Source organism: Onychostruthus taczanowskii, unplaced genomic scaffold, assembly GCF_017590055.1.
Source record: "Onychostruthus taczanowskii isolate IOZ18803 unplaced genomic scaffold, ASM1759005v1 scaffold25, whole genome shotgun sequence".
In the NCBI taxonomy this organism is placed as follows: Eukaryota; Metazoa; Chordata; class Aves; order Passeriformes; family Passeridae; genus Onychostruthus; species Onychostruthus taczanowskii.
The window spans coordinates 6,145,920-6,165,529 of NW_024499796.1; the positions used below are offsets into that span (position 1 = coordinate 6,145,920).

General features: G+C 45.6%; 2 protein-coding genes across 28 annotated transcripts in view; one reads left to right on the forward strand and one right to left on the reverse strand.

Annotated features, from left to right (window-relative positions):
* Positions 1-1,953, reverse strand: part of FNBP1 (formin binding protein 1) — a 93,860-nt gene extending 91,907 nt beyond the window's left edge. For all 26 annotated transcript variants that reach the window (XM_041406839.1, XM_041406837.1, XM_041406846.1 and 23 more), the window contains exon 1: positions 1,698-1,953. In XM_041406839.1, the coding sequence (XP_041262773.1) occupies positions 1,698-1,721 (24 nt within the window). In that variant the 5' untranslated portion in view covers positions 1,722-1,953. The remainder of the gene's footprint in view (positions 1-1,697) is intronic.
* Positions 1,954-7,111: 5,158 nt separating this feature from the next.
* The window catches only part of GPR107 (G protein-coupled receptor 107), a 34,860-nt gene continuing 22,361 nt past the window's right edge, over positions 7,112-19,610 (forward strand). Inside the window, exons 1-8 of one of the 2 annotated variants that reach the window (XM_041406482.1) lie at positions 7,112-8,992; positions 13,591-13,716; positions 14,460-14,510; positions 14,725-14,813; positions 15,476-15,642; positions 17,339-17,373; positions 17,578-17,634; positions 18,408-18,518. In XM_041406482.1, coding sequence (XP_041262416.1) covers positions 8,894-8,992; positions 13,591-13,716; positions 14,460-14,510; positions 14,725-14,813; positions 15,476-15,642; positions 17,339-17,373; positions 17,578-17,634; positions 18,408-18,518 — 735 coding nt within the window. In that variant the 5' untranslated portion in view covers positions 7,112-8,893. Of the gene's footprint in view, positions 8,998-13,590; positions 13,717-14,459; positions 14,511-14,724; positions 14,814-15,475; positions 15,643-17,338; positions 17,374-17,577; positions 17,635-18,407; positions 18,519-19,610 lie in introns of both variants that reach the window. The other variant, XM_041406483.1, reaches the window with a different exon arrangement.

A 19,610-nucleotide genomic window follows, 5' to 3' on the forward strand; every position in this document is an offset into this window, starting at 1 on the left:
AAACAAAATGATCAGATTAAAAACTGGCACAAAAGCAAATTGTAACTGTTGCAGAAGACGTACATGGCAGCACACACCCCTACAAATATTATGTAAAAAGAAGAACTATTTATAGGCACTACTCTATACTACCATTCTGGTTCAGGAACACCTCAGTATTGCTTGCAGTTTTAGGAGTGAGAAAAAAGAAAAAAGTTTCATTTTTTGAGAATTCAGAGTTTATTTTCCAGTGTAAAAATTGTCAAATTATGCTGCCTTTTACTTTAATTCCATGCTAACTATTCAGTCTCCTCCCAAAGCATCCTAGATGCAGAAAAAGGAGGCAACTGCAGGTCCTCCCAGAAACATTCCCATGCAGCAGAGCTGTTTATATACTGATGAATCAATATAGCATCACTACACTATTTCACCAGCATTTATCACCTTTCTTTCTATGGCATATAAAACCACACCAAAATAACCTCTCCCAGTCAGCAAGTGCTCCCTAATTTACTGCATAGGTCTAACCAGATCTGCCTAAAACATGACTCCAGTGTCACAGCACAACGGGATGCTGAGCTGCCTGCCAGAGCGGGCCAGGAATGCACCCAGAAAGGACAGCAATTAGCACATCTAAAATAACCATTTCTGCAAGAGGCAGCTCAAAAGCTCAGATGTATTTTCATCCCAACTCGCGCCGGTTACCAGCCACAAACACATGACTACAGGAGAGAATCCTGCAGTGCTTTACAATCCAGATGACCCCTTGCCACTTATTCTTAACTTCTTCATTCAAACAGCGGGTCCGTCTCCCTCTTCTCCCTCCTCCCTCGGAGCACAGATTTGTCCCAAGATGTTCCTTGTCCCACCCTCAGGGCAGAGCCGCTCCGGAGCCGGCTGTCCGCGGGTACCAGCCCTCCCAGACCCAGCAGGTTTGCTCCATGCTCCACCATCAAACATGGCTGCACCATGTCCTCTTTGTGATTGAATATGTGGAACAGCTCTTCTGCCTTCCCAGAGCTCTTCCATCTCCCTTCCCTTATTTCTTCTCACTAGCAAGGGACCCTCTCACATCGCTATTGCCCACTTCTCTTTCCTTTTAACAGTCCGGTATTTTCCATTAACGTTCCACCGTAAACCAAATGCATTTATACTTTCCAGGCTCTCCTCAAAAGCATCAGGAGCTTCGTACATTGAAACCCTCTGCACCATTAAAACCTGCTTTATTTACACACAACACAAAACTCTGCTCGTAAAAACCTCCGTCCTTCAGAGCCAGCGTGGAGAGAAGCCCCTTAACAGCAGCGACGGGAAAATTTATCATCTGGCTTTTCTTCCCTGCAGCTCCCTCTCCTGAAACCGGACCCCCTGTCCATAGATCCACCTCGGAGCCTCCCGCAGCAGCCACACACAAAACCCACCCCACGCTCCGCGGCGAGCCTCCCTCCGCTCCCCAGCCGCCGCCGCTTTCCTTGTGCTACAGAGCTTTTTTAAAAAATTTTAATTCCTTCGGCAAAATTAAATCAAACTCCTGAACCTCCGCTGGGATTTCCCTGCAGAGGCTGCACATGAAACTTTCCGGAGCGGGGGGACCCCCGGGCAGAGCAGCGCCGAGGTGCCGGCGCGGAGCGCACCCGGCTCCCCTCAGCGGCCCCGGCACGGACCGTTATGCCCCGGTGCGGCTCCCGCAGCCCCGCTCCCCCCGCGCCCGCACTCACCCACAGCTCCGTGCCCCAGCTCATGGCTCCGCCGGCGCTGAGGGGCGGGCGGGGGGCGCTGGGGGTGTCGCTGTCCCCTGGCTGTGCCTGCTCGCCCTCGGGAGGGCCGTGCCCGGCGGTGCGAGCGGAGCGGGCGGGACGGGCGCTGCTCACCGCCGCTCCCGCCTCATCGCGCCGCAAAATGGCCCGGGCGGCGCGGGGCGGGGGGGCACTGACAGCTCCGGGCTGCGCAGGCGCGGAGCCGCCGCGGCTGGCGCGGGGGGGCGGCCCCGCCGGAGGAGCGCAGGCGCGGCCCGGCCGCGAGGGGAGCGGGGCCGTGGGGAAAGGGGATCCGTGGATCAACAGGGAAAGGGGGTCAGTGGGGAGCAAGAATCAACGGGGAAAGGGGATCAAAAGGGAAAGGGAATCAGTGGAGAACGAGAATCAACGGGGAAAGGGGGATCAGTGCGGGACAGGAATCAGCGGGAAAAGGGGATCAGCGACGAGCGGGGCCATGGAGAAAAGGGGATCAGTGGGGAGCAGCAGTCAGTGGGGAACGACGGCAGCTGCGGGAGCGGGGATCGCTGGGGAGCAGGGATCAATGGGGGGCGGCAGTGGCTGGGGAACGGGATCAGTGGAGTAGCGGGGTCAGTGGGGAACAGGCGTCAATGAGCTAGCGGGGATCAATGAGGAACGCGGGTTTCTGGGGAATGGCCATCAATGGAGGATGGGTCAATGGGCAGTGGATGCATGAGGAATGTGAGTCCCTGGGGAATGGCCATCAATGGGCAGTGGATGCATAAGGAATGCGGGTCTCCAGGGAATGGCCATCAGTGGAGGAGCACGGGGGGCGGGGGGGGGGAAAGAAGGGGTCGCTAAGCAGTGGGTGCCACACGCAGGGAGGAGGCTCTCCCTGTTCTGCTCACAGAATTACCAGCAGTGGTACAGATTGCCCAGAGAAGTGGTGGATGCTCATCCTTGGAAACGTTTGTAGCCAGGTTGGACAGGGCTCAGCAATTTGGCATGGTTGAAGAGGTCCCTTCTCACTGCAGGGGTTGGACTGGATGGCCTTTAGAGGTCCCTTCCAACCCTAACTATGGTACTGTTCTGTGCTTTCTAAAACTTACATGAGTTTTAGAAGTCCCTTCACTGGATACACTCCAGGACCTCAATGTCCTTTTTCAAGTGAGGGAACCAAAATTGCATGCAGTGTTTGAGGTGCCTCACCTGTGCCAAGTACACAGGTGGTGATTCCAGCCCCACCCACCCTCAGGTGCTCTTCTCTGCCTCTTACCACCCTCCCCCCGAGCCAGGTGAGGCTGGTTTTGAAACAAATGTTCCTGTTCTGGTCATGTGTAAAAGAAGAGAGGGCCCTAGAAAGGAAGAATCCCACAGCCTTAGAACCCTTGAAGCTGCGTCGTGTGGTTCAGGTTGGACATCAGGAGGAATTTCTTCATAGAAAGGGTGATTAAATATTGTCATGGGCTGCCCAGAGAGCTGGTGGAGTCACCATCCCTGGAGGTGTTCAAGGAAAAACTGGGTGTGGCACTCAGTGCCATGGTCGGGCTGGCAGGGTGGGGATTGGTCACAGGTTGGACTCAATGACCTCACAGGTCTTTTCCAACTGAATTAATTCTGTGAGCTCACTGCAAGGCCTGACTTCTAACTCAGCTAAGCAGTATATACAACCCTCACCCCCAAAATAACCCAAATCCAAGAATATTAAATCCACCATCTGTCACCAAAATGCTCAGCAAGCAAGCAGGAAAATAACCAAATTATCTGCCTTTGCATAAATGTGGGTTATTGTAGCAATTACACAGGCCTTCCAGAAAATGGCTCATTTCCTTGCCAGAAAAACATTTATTTTGTGATCCTCTGTCACTTAGTCTTACTTTGCATTTCTGCTTTTCAGCTACAACAAACGTTAAAAGAGCTTTAGACCAATATATTTATTGTATCTATTCATGAGAGATTTTTGTGGGGGAAATAAAAAAGGGAAGCACATTAATTCACCTGAGGTAAAAGGCTTCTGCTCAAAAAGGGTGGGGATGCTTTTGATGTGAGAAGATAGAAATTGACCAGCTGCTACAACAAGCATTATCTCCCCTGGATTAATGCACTTCTTCCACTGATGCTTGGCTCTTACCCTACATGAGGAAGAAAAACACATTAAGCAATTCCAACATTTTGAACAACAATGAAGACAAATGTTAATAACAGAATTGCATTTATTTTTATCCGAGTTCCATTGATTTGAAGATGAGAGGAGAGTGCAGCTCCTCACACAGCTGTCTTTGAAGAGACACAACAGGCTGTGCTTTTGTTCATCATTAAAAGTTATTACTTTAAAGGGCTGGCTTCATAACAACTAAGAGACACCCTGTTCAGCTCATTTTAGAATAGTTCTTCCTTCTACTGCCAACATATTTGAATATCCAAGCCTGCCCTGCTGCCTGAAGCACAACCACAGTCTTCCAAGGGCCTGTACTTCCACAGGCTCCCAGACCACCATCTTTAGCCCTACATCCACCCAGGACACACTGCAAAAGCAGACAGCGCTCTTCCATCACCACTTTTTGAGATCTTAACCTATAAATACTCGCAGAAAAAGAATGTACAGGAACAGAAAGCAGCACTGGTATCATCTGAGCTAAGTTTGTGTGGAATTTCCTTTTGCACAAAGAGCTGGGAGGGGAACAGGGCAAACCTGTTACACCAGCATGGGCAGGGAAACCAGTCCACACCGAGAGATAGAAATGCTCCACCAGTTCCAGGGAGATAAAGGCCAGAAATACAAGTTTTGTATTTTGATGGTACATTAGAATAAACCATACCAAAAATTATTACAAGTTATCAAAATTTCTGTGGACAGAGGCTCAAGTCAAAAACTAAAAAAACTTAGTTCTAGATGTTGCAAGAACAGGATTTTCCCCTATTTTTGACTGCTTTTATTGTTTAGCCTCAGACTCTCCAAGGCAGGGACTGCCACTTACATTATTACTTTCAGTTGTGCAGAGCCCAAAACAACAGGGCCTGCAGCTTGGCTGGTCCCTAATTAATAATGTAATTAGCAATGACAGGAGCATTAAGAGCCTTTTATGCCAAAGTTGATGCTGGAAAGCTCAGTGGGTTCCAGTCTCAAAAAATAACTGAAAATTACACTTAGAATTGAGATTATCTAGCACTTCTCCACTGAGTTTGCACAATCCATATCTGAGCAAGAGAAGCTGGGTAGGAATTTTCCCTCAGTCAGGCTGAGAACAAGACCATGCAGATCTGCTATCCAGATATGGGCCTATTCCTGTAAATTCTCTGTTTATCTCCCCTGTTGTTATGATTCAGAACACTCCCAGATTCAGCTCCAAAACCCAGCTAGAAGCAATTCCATTTTTAGAAAGCCAGAAGTTTGTTTAGGAAACCCCAATCCCCCTTGAAAACAGCCAGGTTCACTGCTAAATGATTGAGAAACCATGTAAAGTAGATAAAATAAATCCCTAAACTGCAGTTCAACCTAAAACTCTGTGTTTGTTTACTTATGCAAAGGAAGAAAAATCACAACTCTCAGAGCGTGGACAAGCACTTCCAGCTTCCAGGAAACAGCAGGAAGAGGATGTACCTTTCCCCCCAGAGTTACCACCCTTACAGCTGCTTCCCTTTGATTTTACAATTCTACCCGAATTATCCATGTCCAAGATAAGGAACATGGATGTTGCTTGTAACCTCTCATACACTGGGACCGAAACAGCACCAGGAAAGGAAGGGGACACACCTTTCCTAGAGGCCATCATCATCATCATCACAGCTGTTTCCTCTCTGCTGTTACAACATTACTCCGATCACTCAGACACACAACAGGGGACCCGCGGTGCTCTTTAATGCCCCATCAGGGCTCAGAGAGGCCTGAGCAAAACCTGATAAACACCTGATAAACGCTAATGGCCCTGGCCAGCCTCACCTGGGGCCTCTGCCGGCCGATCCAGGGGCTGCATTTAAGCTCTGGCTGAAAGCTCAGTGGCTTTGTCCTGTGTTTTAAGGGGGGGTCCTAGTTCCAGCTCAGGCTGTGCCTGGCTGTATATCCTCTTGCTATGGAGCCTAGCTCACATCTGACCTCACCTTAGACTGCCTTGTTCCTGTGGGCCATCATCAGACCATGACTGACCTCGGTTACCAGCACCCAAACTGTAGATGGACTTCCCAACTCAGCCTTCCTCCTGTCTCATTGCTGTGAACTCAGCAGATCGCCTCGATTTTGGCTGCCTCCAGCTCTGACCCCTGGGCCTGCTCTGCCTGCTCTTCCCTCTTTCCCCAGGGACTGTGGGACTGGATCCTGAGCGGCTCCTGCCCTGGGTCTGTGTTATCCTGCTCATCTCCCCACCTCACACCTGTGCCCTGGCTCACAAAAGATGTTATAAATGTACCATGAAATGGCAATCTGACTCATTCTGTGCTGAGCTGTACCTGCAGGCTGTTCCTCCATCGTGATTTCCTGACACTGCTGATACCTTCCATCCAACGTCAATAATTCTCCATAATACACTTAAAAAAAAACCCCCACACATTCTGTGATGAGTTCTAATTATTTGATTAATTACAATTAAGGAGTAAAGAAAAAAGATACCTAGGCTAAGAATAACAGCATGTACTGGGAAGAGCAGACTTGGAGCAAAGGGATCTTGTGTGGAAGGTACAATGAAACAAATCGACGTCACAATGAAAATTATTGTTACAACTCATTAATGACAGTCAGAAGCTGCTTTCTGTTTTGATAGAGATGTAAATTTAAATACAGACATCTTTTAACATACAAATTCTTAGAAAAATGCATAGCCAAAGAAAGTAAACATGTTATAAATCCTATTTTTGGTTCATTTTGTATAGGTAATTGGGGAACTTACAGGTACTACAATATCCTAATAGTTGGTGAAGAAACATTGGAAAAAAAGGATCTTCAGAAAATTTCCTTTCTGTTGCATACAAATCCCTGATTGCTAGGAATCATCCTCAGGCTAAAGATGATTTTTCTTCTGAAGGAAGGTTCTGAAGGGAGCTCCCAAAGGAACCATTCTCAGCCTAAAAAAGGCTCTGCAGGTGAACCAAATCTCAGAATTAGAAGAGAATTTCTTGACCACTCAAGCAGTCAAAGTGCTCCTGATATTTGTTATCGGCACGAGAAGCTGTGCTGCAGCTGTGGTTGCAAGCAGCTGTTTCTCAGGAGTCAAAATTCCCCAGATTTCCGAGGCGATCCATGCACAGGGATTATAATAATTACAATATTAAAACAAAGCAAACAAACAAACAAACAAAAAAAAACCCCAAAAAACAAACAAACAAACAAACCCCCCCCGCAACTCCCCCACCCAAATTCCAAGAAAATGTCTAACCGGAGTTTTTTAGAATAAATCATCCGATGTTTGCAGGTCCGTGCGGTGCAAGGGCTGATGCTGCCAGGACATCTAGTGGCACACATACGAACTGCCCAGAGAAAGAACATTACTAGAAAAACAGATTTTTTTTTTTTTTCATGCTTCCAGATATTTCCTGGTATGAGTCCAGGTTTCTTTGGCTGTTGGTGAGATTTCTCTGTTTGTTTTTTCACCTAAGAATATACAAGGAGGAAATGAAATTGTGGGAAAAAATGTAGAGGGACATCTGAATCATCTCTCTAAATAAAGATGGGATATACTACAGAATCTTGATAAAATAAAAGGTCAAGGCCATTGATTTTTCTCTCCCTTTTCACCCTCACTTGCCAGCCCAGTTGTTTATCTGTCTCTAGACAACAGAACTTGTACAGCTGTTACTCCACACACTGAAAGGGAAAATCAGAATGTCTGAGTTTTGGGGAGCTGAAAACATAAGGCTCCTCACTGAATAATTAGATTTATTGACATTGATGGCTTCCCATTGCATAGTCTTTCAATTTTTATATTTTTTAAGCAATGTGTCAGCCAAAAAGCCATTTTAATTGCCCTTATTCATGTTCACTTTTCTTCTTATGTTACTCTAATTTTGAGCAACAAGTGATGGAAACCAGGCCCAATCTGCTTTTTGTTTTATTTGTAAATGTGACTACAACTACTAGTTTAAATAGGTACAAAATAGTTTAAATAGGTGCAAAACAAATACCTGTAAAGCAGCAGAAATCCCTTTGTTTGTTACATATTTTTCTGGCTATATTCAAAATCAATACTTTAACCCTGGCTTTAAATAGAAAGGCAATTTTCCTGTTGTTTGGACTACCTGATGTTCAGACGTCTGCTGTTGCCATAGCTCCCAGGAAGAAGCTGGAACTTGCTGGTAGATCCACGGCTGAGCTGGAAACAGCCACTTCACCCCTCCCTGTAAACAACCATCCCACATCTCCCTGTGGACGATGCTGCAGGGCTGAGGTAGGAAGAGCTTCAATCTTTTTTGGGGTTTTTTTTCCTTTTGGTGTCACCCCACAGAGGCTGGTCCGAGGGAGGCTCAGGGGGGTTTTTTTGGCCCCCTCTGAGCCCCATGGCCACGGGGGGACCCAGCACCCACGGGGGGACCCCTCAGCCAAGGGGGTGCCGGGGCTGAGGAGGGACCCAGCGCGGCCTGGCTGCTGCCATGGCCCTCACGGAGGGGCTGATCCGGCCTGGGGGGCACCGTGGGGAGCAGCCCGTGGGCAGGGGCAGCCCAGCAGAGCCCGGCAGGACCTCAGGGGGAGAGAAAAGGGCGGGAAGTGTTTTCCCCGTGGGGAAAGGCTGAGGGAGATGGGGGTGCTCAGCCTGGAGAAGGATGTGTGGAGACCTCACAGCATCTGCCAGGAGCTGAAGGGGCTAAAGAAGCCGGAGAGGGACTGTTCGGCAGGAACTGTAGCGACAGGAGAAAGGGGAGTGGGTTCACGCTGAAAAAGGGAAAATTCGGGGCTGAATATTGGGAGGAAATTCTTCCTTGGGAGGGTGGTGATGCTCTGGCACAGATCGCTCAGAGAAGGTGAGGCTGCTCCCCGGGAAGCGTTCACGGCCGGGTTGGACGGGTTTTGGGGGCACCCTGGCGCAGCGGGAGGTGTCCCTGCCCGGGCAGGGGGTGGCGCTGGCTGAGCCCTGAGCGCCCCCCATCCCCAACCCCTCCATGACTCCCTGACAGGAGCCGGCCCCGCCCACCGCGGTCACGTGACGCGCCCCGCCCGACACGTGACTCGCCTGACCCGGAAGTGGCGCGCGGGGGACGCTGACGCTGGAACAAAGATGGCGGCCCGCGGCGCTGGGGCCGTGCTGGGGCTGCTGCTGCTGCTGCTGCTCCGCGCGGGCCCGGCCCGCGCCCGCGTCCATCACCTCACCCTCAAAGTAAGGTCTGCGCCGCCCCCGGCCCCGCTGGCTCGGCCCCCGGGTGCCCTGAGGGGAGCGGTGAGGCCGGCCCGGCCCCGCGCACCTCCCGCGGGCCGGGATTGCTCTCCCCACGTCTCTCTCTTCGTTCTGCTGCGTGCCCCGAACCTTCTTTCTATTCGCTTCTCTCTGAGCTCTCCCCCTGCGCCTCAGCCCGCCCGGGCCCCGCCTTGTTCTGCTTTTGCCGTTCTCCTCCCGCTCCCTCTGCCCGCATCCCCGAAGTCCCGTCCCGCTTTTTTGGCCGCCTGTTTCTCAGTCGCGGGTGAAGCGTGAGGAGGGGTCTCGGAATTGCAGCAGCGTGAAGGTGCAGCTGCTTCACGTTCCGTTAAAAGCGATGTGATAAGAGAGGGCCGAACGTGGATTTTGGTTGAGATTCCTTTTCTGCAGTGTCCTGGTGGCTCCGAAGGGTGTTGGGCTGCAGCTGCTGTGCCCTAACCGAGCAGTTAGCAGAGGCTGAGGAAACATGCTGGCAGCTTTCTGCTTTGGTTCTAGAGACTGCCGGCTGTGCTTTGGAGGAGTGATGTGCTAGGCTGTGACTGGATTTGGGAGGAACTCGTTGTTCGGGGCTGTTGACGGGAGTGCTGGAGGTCAGGTCGAGCTGTGCTGTGCCTGAGCTGCTGCACAGCTGTGGGACAGAGGGGCTCTGCTCTGCGGTGGTGCCTCGTAACGCTTCTGCAGAGCTCGTGGAAAGCTCTTCAGGATTGGAATTTTGTTTTGGTTGTCAACAGCATGCAATATTCTGCCAGTAGGAGCACTGGAAGGGGTAATAAAGTGGTAAATGGCTGGGTCCTGCACTGCTGTGCTGTTGTAGGAGCTTGGGGAGAATCCAGGGCTTTGCAGCCTTTGGGGTACAGTGACTGCTGGAGCTGTTCATGTTCTTACTTGTAGGAAATTCTCCAGCCTGTGCAGTTGTTTGAAGTGCGACCACACGAATATTGTTGTACTGCAGGAGGAGTAAACTTTTTCCTGAAGCAGTCAGTTAGGAGGCTGTGCTGGTTACATCGTTGTTGTGAGGAGTTTGTGACAAACAGTTGAGCACTGAAGGATTTCTCCTGAGGGGATTCTTTACCCTTTAGAAGAAAGCTTTCCAATAAACCTCAAGCAAATGTTCTCAGCAGCAAACATCGTGGCCTTTAGTCCCTATGAGGGACTGCCTGGATCAATTACTGAATCCTGTTTGGTTTTTATTCCTGTCAGAGTGGGGTATGGGTTTGGTTTTGCAGGTGTTTTGTGCAACTTTCAGCGCAAACTTGCTGTGAGAAGTATCAGTGAGTTAATGCCTCTGCCCACCTGCTTTATAAACAGCTTCATTGTTAGAGCAGTTGAGCTTTATTGTTGGAGCAGTTTCTCCCTTCCTCCTTCATCCCCTGCTTTACAGCCTCTCTGTAAACATCAGGCTCCAACAACTGAGTCCTTTCACAATGAGAGCTCCTGTCTGGTGTTCTTGCCAGTGGCTCCTGCTTTGCTTGCAAGTGTGCATTGACACTGAGCCAAGCTAAAGGCCACAGTTTTGTGGGAGTGTTTGATATTAGATTTCCTCAAACAAGCTGTTATTCCTTAATTCAGAATAGCTTCATTCTTGTATCTTTGTAATTACTGTGCCAGTGTGAAGCTTTTTTGTTGTCAGAAGAACAAGCCGCAGTTCCCAGTTCTAAAAATAACATTTTATCTTTATAAAAATGTACAAAACAGTTGGGGTTTTTTGCAGTAATTATTTGCATGAATTTTGCTGTTAGACTGCCCTTGCCAGAGAAACTCCTCCTTAGTAGCAATTTATCAGCTTCATTAGTTTAATGAGATATGTAAAAAAACCCAAAACACCTCAACTAACAAAACGTACCTCCTACACAAAAAAAAAAAAAAAAAAAAAAAAAAAAAAAACCTACAAAAATTGGAAGTTATAGAAAACCAACAGAAACAATTTTCAGAGGATTCCAGAAGTAGCTGCAGTTGAAATGTTTCTCTTGACCAAAAAGGAGGACTGTCAGATATGGAATTACAGAGAAGATGCTGGTTTTCAGTGGTTGCTTGTAAATACCTGTGGCTTTTCAATGTTGATAGGTTTCAGACTTCAATAGCTCAGGTTGAACAAACCTTTCACAGTAATTCACTCAGTCTTACACAAATTATAAGCCTTCCTGTTGGTCTCAAACAAATAAGAAGATTCTTTCCAGGTAAGGGTCAACACTCTCTAGTGGAACTTTCACTGCACTGACAGTGTGATTCCAATTGGCTTTAGGGTAAAATGGTAGAGAATATTTTTCTGCATGTTCTGCTTCCCTGTAACCTTATTCAAATATTGCAGGAGCACTTTTTATCCTGCAGGAGTGGAAGAACTGGGGAGGATTTTTCTGGAAACAAGCTTGAGAACTCTGGGCATTGGTTTGACTGTAGGCTGTTAGTGATGAATCCCAGATCATCTCTTCTCAGTAGGGCAGGCTTAACTTTAAATGCATCCTATGTAAATTAAATTAATGTGTGTATTAACAACTCGGATGCTAAAGTACTCACTTGTATGGGTTCACACCTTTATTGAAAACTTAAATATTTCTGAAGTCAGTAGTTGAGTGATTATAAATAAAAGCTGGGTTCTTTCAACCCTATTAGTAAGCCAGTGTCTTTAGGCTGTCAGTACGTGGAGCAATTGATGCTCTTGCTGTTGCTTGGTGGCAACTGGTGACAGTGTGTGTGTGTGGGATCATGTAAAGCTGAAGGATTTGTGAACTAAATCTGTAAACTCTAAGCACTCAAAGCTGAGATAAAGCCAGGGAGGAAAGTGGTGTGTGTTGTATATTAATTATCTGCTGGTGGTGGGGAGCATATGGGTAAATTAGCAGAGTAAATCACTTCAGCTGGGCTGAGGAGCTCTTGCAGGTGCTGTGAATTGAGCAGCTGCCTCTGGGCACATTTGCAAGGTACAAAACCTTGTGTCTGCATGGCACCATGTCCCCCTCAGACTCACCCAAATTCTTCTCTGTGCAGAAGGAGTTAAATACATCTGATGTGCCCTGTAAAGAGCCAGTTTGAATTTTCTGCACTGGCTGGGAGGTTACATGGAGGGCAGTGTTAGGGGCACCAGGTGGGCTCCTGGTTCAAGCATGTCCCATGACCTAGAACCCACAGACAGCAGGGCTGTAATACTCTCTTAAACACAGCATCTGCTGCATGCCCTGTGGCACTTAGCTTTTTTTCCCCTCTTCTGAGCATCAGTGGAACCATCTGGTTATTTGCCAGGTTAACTTGATTCTATTAGGGTGATCTTATTACAGCTGGATTGCAGGTTAGCAGTGCCAGGATTAGTGTCCTGCTGTTGCAGTGAGGGATGTTTATGAGTCAGGAACGTTTTGTGCAGAGGCGTCAAAATCAATACTGGGGTAGAGGGAGAGGGAACTTTTTGTACTTGTACAGTTCATAGCTCAGTCTTCCAGGACTGTCTCCAGAACAGTGTGCCTCTGGCAGCTGACTTCTCTTTTCAGAGAATTCTGCAATCTGATTATCTTTTCCTAGAAGAAGCAGGAGGAAGAAACATCTATTCAATTTTTTTTAATTGCCAACTTACAAAACGAAATTCCATTTTAAATTTGCTTTATTTCTGTTGCTTTGTTTCTGCTTTTCTTCCAATTACCAATGACCCAGTAGGTGTGAGGGACCAGCTGCAGGTGTTGGATGTGACCCTTTGTCATCTGATGTGGCAGCTGTGTGTGACGTCAGCTACTTTTCGTGTGAGGTCCTTCATGGCCTCCTTATTTAAAAAAAAGGTTCAAGCTCACTGTACTTGAACCTTTCTCAGCTGAGCAGGGCATGAGAAGAGATCAGTTGCTGTGGTTTCCTTGCCAGACTTGAGAGGAAGGAAATTATTCTGCAGCTAAACCGGGAGTAGAGGAAGGAATTAGATTTTTCCTGCTAGAGAAACTAACCCAAGTAATTCTGGTTTTGGTATTTATTCTCTTCTTATTTTTTAATTATTTTATGCGAAAAATCATTTGGAGGTGTGGGGCTATATATAAAACTTTGTTTTCACACATAGTTTTCCAATGTATTAATGTTTTCCTGTCCAAACATTGACTGTGCCTAATGATGATGATCTGAGGTGTTGACAATGCACTTGCTAAACACTTGGCCAGACCCCAGCTCTCGGTTAGGTAACATCCCCAAGGTCTGTTTCCTCTTCAGTCTGTGGCAATGACAGTAACCACCACTCAAGCAATAGCTGTCTTGGTGTGTCTGCAGTCACTTGGGGGAACTTTGCTGTATGCTGTTTAATCAGTGATGCCAGATGTTTAAATTCTTCCAGAATTTTTCTTGCATATTTCCCAGTAGCATAGACAGTCAGTTAGCAGAAATGCGTCTCTTTAAAGTTCTTGCTGTTCAGGTTATTGGAAAAGTTGGTCCATTCCAGTTAAATAGTTGGTTACGTCTGAAGGTATCCTAAAGAAATTTGCTATTTGCCTAATTAAATATTTTGCATGAATATTCAAGTGTCAATCACTCACCCTGCTTCCCCTTTGCTGCAGCAGATGATCTGCATGTGTTTGTAAACTTGCTTTCCTTTCTAACAGGATGATGTGAGGCAGAAAGTGCACCTGAATACCTTTGGCTTCTTCAAGGATGGTTTCATGAGAGTGAATGTCAGCAGCCTTTCCTTGAAGCCAGAACCAAGCCCTGATGACATGGACAGTTTATCAGTGAGTTCCTTCCTATGAAGCCTCCTGTGAAATTGCCCTTCACTTGTCTGAGGTGTCAAATCCAAACTTGTGATGCTGTTGGCTTTGCTTCCCAGCATGAGCCAGTTACGAGGATCTGTGTATTGAGATTTATCCCTGAGCACTCTCCATTCTGCTGTAAGGATGAACCTTTAACTTGTTGGATCCTCTGCTGAACTCAATGCACACATCTATAACTTATATTGAACATCAATTTCCTAACAGTCCTCTGACAAGTTTTTTCACGCTGTGTCGTGTTACTTTGCAATTCAGCTTGTGATCATTATGTCAGTAGGTTTCCAGAACAGCGACAGTCCTATTTTTAACAGAACTCTAATGTTATGTGTTATATAGCACATTATATTAGGGGTTTTAGTAGAGATTAGATAACAGATCTGAGTTCTTCCTTTGCTGCACAGTTTCACTTCGTCATTGTTATAAAAATATTCCACAAGCAAAAGCATGTGGAATAGTACTGAAATAAGTTAAAATGTTCAGAGACAGAAGATACTCCAGATTTAGTTTAGGTTTGAATCATGATATCTTTTTTTCTTGGTGGATATGGATGAGTTTGCTACATTTGAATGTATTTTTCTGCCTAATTTGATGAGAAAATAACTGAATTCCACCTTAAATGTAGGTTAACTTGTTTAGAAAGCAGTATCTTTGACTCTTTCATAGTGGTCTGGCTTCAATTTGACAGATTGTTCTCAATTGTCTCATAGGTGGGGTTCAGCTTGGATCGAACAAGGAATGATGGTTTCTCCACTTACCTGGTAAGAGTAAGGGAAGTGAGCTTGCTTTTCTAAGGTGGGACATCTCATAGTCTACCTGACTCTGGGGATGGCTGGAAGAAAAAAAAAAAAAGATGGGGGGACTTTAGACATGGGCAGGATGGACTTAAAACTTGCTGGACTAAGAATGGTAACCTCTGTCTGGAGTGGAACATGTCCAGAGGGCACTTAAGAGGTGTTTTGTTCATGTTACCAGGATGAAGAAGTGGATTACTGTATCCTGAAGAAAACTCCAGAGCCAGATGTCTCTGTTGTAATCTTACTTCTGGACATCCGAAATGAAGTGTGAGTAAAGAGTGTGCAAGACATTTTAAAGTTGCTTCCTCAGTTGAAGATAATGTCACACTTGAGATTTTTTTTGGGGGGGCTTGGAAAGCTTCTGTGCATGTAGGTTGGGTTTTTTTTAAGAGGTTACATGCCAGTTGAGAGGAGGTGAGTGTAAAACATCTGCAGTATAAAATGGTCCAAGAATTCTTCCTGCATATTGGAGGGATAAAGGGACAGCAGGCAGAAACAACCTGCCTTAATTGTGCTGAATGAGCTTAATGAGCTTTGATGTCTTGAGTCACTTTTGTGCTCAATATGCAATTTTATTGTTTGTCTTGAAATATCTTTTATTATGGAAGTACCTTCAAATCTGCATTGCTTTCTTTTGCAAGAGTTCATGTGTGGTAACATAGTTTCTAGTGAGACTCTGCTTACCAAAGCTGAAGAAACTTAGTTTTCTTCATCTGTTCTTGCATTTCATGTAGAGGTAGAGTGTGACTTTTCCCACACTGATCAATTCTGCTGTGAGTCATGATCTGGTTCTTGCCTGTTCTGTATGGTACAGAAAACAAGTCAAGACAAGTTGATTTTCCTTTATTGGGTATATGGCTGTGACAGATAGCCTCTTTAAAAATGTTGGTTTACTTTCATTTTGTAATAAAACCTCTTTGTTTCTTTAGTGTGAAAGTACGGTTCTCTTCAGAAGCTGCTTCTTTGTTACCTAAAATTTTATTTGTATCTGAGGAAAATGGTACTGCCTTAAATACCAAGCTGCTAAAAACTTCTGAACTGAGCAGTGATTCTGATAAAAATCCTCCAAAGACCAATGAAAATCCAGATGACAAAGGTAAGCCAGCTAAACCTGACCTGTTTGTGCTCTCACTGCTGATTCCTCATTGCTGTGCATCCAGCACTGAGTTGTGGTCACATTCTGAAGTCCCCTGGGTGAAGAACTTAATGTACCTCCTGTTCAGAGCTGTGGGGCTGGAGTCTCCTGCTCAGTGATTTGTGTTCACCAGCCCTGTTGATCCATCAGAGAGACATTGAGAGTTGGAGACCTTCAGTGCATCTGAGGAGGGGTTAACAACTTGGTTGGTTTTTGTCTGGCAAAAAGAAGGTGCAAGGGGGAATTTTATGGCCACCAACAACTAGTTGAAGAAAGGTTAGGAGGCCAGTGGTTTCAAGCAATTTTTAGTACTGGCACACAATGTCACTTTCCCTTTATTAAGTCTTGGATGTCTCAGATGGGATGTTAGGACAGAAAATAAGTAAAATAAATAAGATAGCTTTCTTAAATAAGTATTCCAATATTGTAGCTAATCATTTGTGCAATCCAGTCTCCGTATTTTGTGGTTTTAAATGCTTGACAAAGTAAAACCAGGGCCAGCATGATATGGTTGACATCAGGTGTGCTTTGAGTCAGAAGTTGGATTTGTCTTCACAAGTCCTTTCCAGCCAACATTTGTATGAGTCTGTCTGTCTAAAGAGTTGAACTCCTATCACTTAGAAACTATGGGGAAGAAAGAGTAATTGTACCAGTAATCTTTCTAGGAGGCACAAGCCTTTGTCTGGCTTCCAGACCAGCAGACAAAATAATTTTATAATCTCAACTCTAATGGGATTAGCTCATGTTATCCCTTCCTGGCAGAGTTTAGACCCCAGATCAGTCTGCTGAGCAGTCTGATCTGGAGTAGTCTGAGTCTGTCTTGGCCTGTCACATTCACAAGGTGTGATACAGCTTGGACAGCTGTTGTAACGAGTCAAGAACCAAGGGTGGATGGCACTGGAGAGAATGCATCTGATGGCTGTAGTTTTGCTTTCTCTGGTGTAAAAAGTGTAGCATGATTGTGGTCAGTGCACTGAGGTGTGGGAGCCAAAAGCAAAGCTCAAGTCTTGAACTTTTGCTCCCTCCTAGAAAGGGATGACCTAATGTTTGAAAAGCTTCTTATAGGAGTGCAGTCAAACTGTGAACTTGACATGCTGCTCTACTGAAGGTTCCTGTCACCTCAAATTCAGAGAGAATGCTGACCTGGCAGGTCACCTGTGCTTTTGTGTTTTGTTGTTTGTACTTTTACTGGGAGCTTAGTGGAAAGCTGTGAATTTATTCTTTCCTCATGGTTAATTAGGGTTTCCATATGTTTGTCAGGCCATGTATCAATGCTCAGATTGAGATTTGTCAGTGAGATTAATAATACTCAGTCATAACATAAAAAGTCAGAACTGTAGCTTGCATCTGTTTAGGTCACCTGCCTCTGGTCACTCTGACCAGAGAGGTTGGAAAGATTTCTGGGGTAGACTTCTGTAGGAGGTGTAAGACTAGAGAGTCATATCCTGGCATTTGAGGATGCATTCAGAATGAATGCTGGCTGTGGGCAGAGTCCTCTGAGAGTAAGAGACTGGGAAAGCTTCTCTGTCAATGATTAGCTGGGAAACTGCCACGCAGACAAGTGTAGGAAGATGTGAGTAAGGTATTGACAACGTGGTGGTTTCTGAGGATGTCTAAATGCAAACACTAAATGTACTGTTAATACTTTTATCTCCAGATAAGAAGTCCAAACGAAGTACAACATCCTCCCAGGTAAGAAAGTATTTTAGTTCTCTTTCACAAAGAACCTGGGGGGATATTCCAGTATAATCATAGCAGAAAAGTGGAGAGTATTTGCTGTTGCTCTCAGCTTCCACTGTAAATATACAGAATGCAAATTTGATTGTCTGCTTGATGTAGCCAAATGTTTTAGTTACCTGCTTAAGGAAATCTAAAGGTCTCTTTCCCTTTTCCCAGAGCATGGTAGAACAAGAACATCCTGTACGCCGTGTCAAAAAAACTTTTTCATTTCAGGGCCAGTGTCTAAACTCAGTTTCTTCACTGTCCTACTTTGGAAAAGTGAAAGTCTAGGATATAGATGTCTCTCTCATAGCAGGAGTTTGCCTGAAAATTTACTGAGCTAAGCATCAGTGATAGAAATCTTTCTTTGTAAGTTGTGGGAGCTGCTTTTAAGTTGGCTTTGTTGTGATGCTGTTCTGAATATCATAGTTTATGAGCCTCAGCATATTAAATTTTACTGTGATAGTAGTGCAGATTGCTGATAACAAATAGCTGTGACCTGACTGATGACTCAAGGGGAAGATCCTCTGTATGAAGCCAGATTAATGCTTTGTTTGAACACCCTGGTTCACTTGTGATGGTTGGTTACTACAAATACATTTGAAATTCTTTTATCTGACACAGATCTCATTTCCAGAGCTATCACAATTTGCATAGTTGGGGGAGGAACTGAAAAGCTGCAGGGCAGGTATAATAAAAACTTTATGCTTTGCCATGCCAAATATATGATACTTGTGGTTATCTTTTCTCTGTGGTGAGCTGAGTTAAGCACTGACACTTAACAGGCTTGGATTACCAGAGTGCATAATCCTGGATAGGTGCAATGATTTTGCATCTGGAGTTCTGTTGAAACTTCCACATGTGCTGCTATCCTCAGAACAGTCTGCTGAAGGGAACCAACTGACCTCAAATGACTGACTTTTCATGCTTCAGTAGAGATGACTTCCTACCAGGGCAACCCTGTTGTGAATGAGAAGAATGCTGACTTCTCTATTCCTTATTTTCAGTTCTTTTTTAACATCAGCTCGGATAAACAAGAAGGTCTCTACAGCCTGTATTTCCATAAGTGTGTTGGCAAGAAAGGGCCAGCTAATGATCAGCTGCTGTTTAGTCTTGATGTGAGTATGGCTTCTAAAGGATGATTAACTTGTTAGCTTAGACTGCAACATCCAGCTTCCAGCTCCAACTTGTAACCAAGCACACGCTGCACATGAGTGCACATATGGGGTGGGAAGTGATTCACAGTTGTGTGCCAGTCTTTGCAGTGGCATTTCTGAAAGAAGTGACTACTGTAAAAATAATTAAAATACTGTTTTTGCAGAAATGCCTGAAAATCTGAAGGCTGAATGTGGGCTGGATTCAGTCTACACAGTTGTGACCTGATGCTGTAATGAGATGGGAGCTACAACAGCTGCTTGTGTTTTGCTACACTCAAAAGTCATTTTTCTCTTTACATGATTGCAGATATTAAGGCTGTTGCTGCAATGTAAATTGTTGGTATTTGAATTCAGTGTTTTTGCTTTTTCTGGCCTAATTAAAGATGTGTTTTTATGGTGTTAGGTACACATCCTAAAGGCAATATGTTCTAGCAAATGCCTCGTCTCTTTTGATGTACAAGGGTTTGGTCCTATGTGGTTTTGGTTGTTATCAGAGCTTGGGTTTTCCCTTTTTTTCCTTTCCTGTGCTCATGCTGGTGTACAATGAGCTGGTCTGGTATGAATCCTCTCACTGGCTGAGGTACCTCAGCCACATCAATCCCTAAAGTGCTTTTTACATGTTTGTGTTAATGCTATTGCAAGGGAGCACGGAGGTGATTAAAACTTAGCAGCCCTAACTTGACTCAGACTACTTCAGAGCTGCTTCTGAAGTTACAGGTTTAGAAGACCAGCTTTCCTGAATTGCTGTGTGGGTCACTTTGACCCACTGAAGAAATTGGAAAGAGAACAAAATGTGCATGATTGATCTGCTGGGGTGTACTTAGAGACGCAGGACAGCTTCAGTACTTCAGACTCAATGCTTTATTTTATTGAAGTCCTAGCACATATGACTAAGCCACTTAGGGGTATAAATAGAATGCTAAATAATGCTTCTGCTTTCTCAGTCACAGGAAAATAGGGTGGCAGCCCATTGTAGATGTTGTTTCTGAATCAAAGGTGGGCAAATTATGACGTTTGCTGGAGAGAACAACTATTCTTTGGGAAAATTACCTT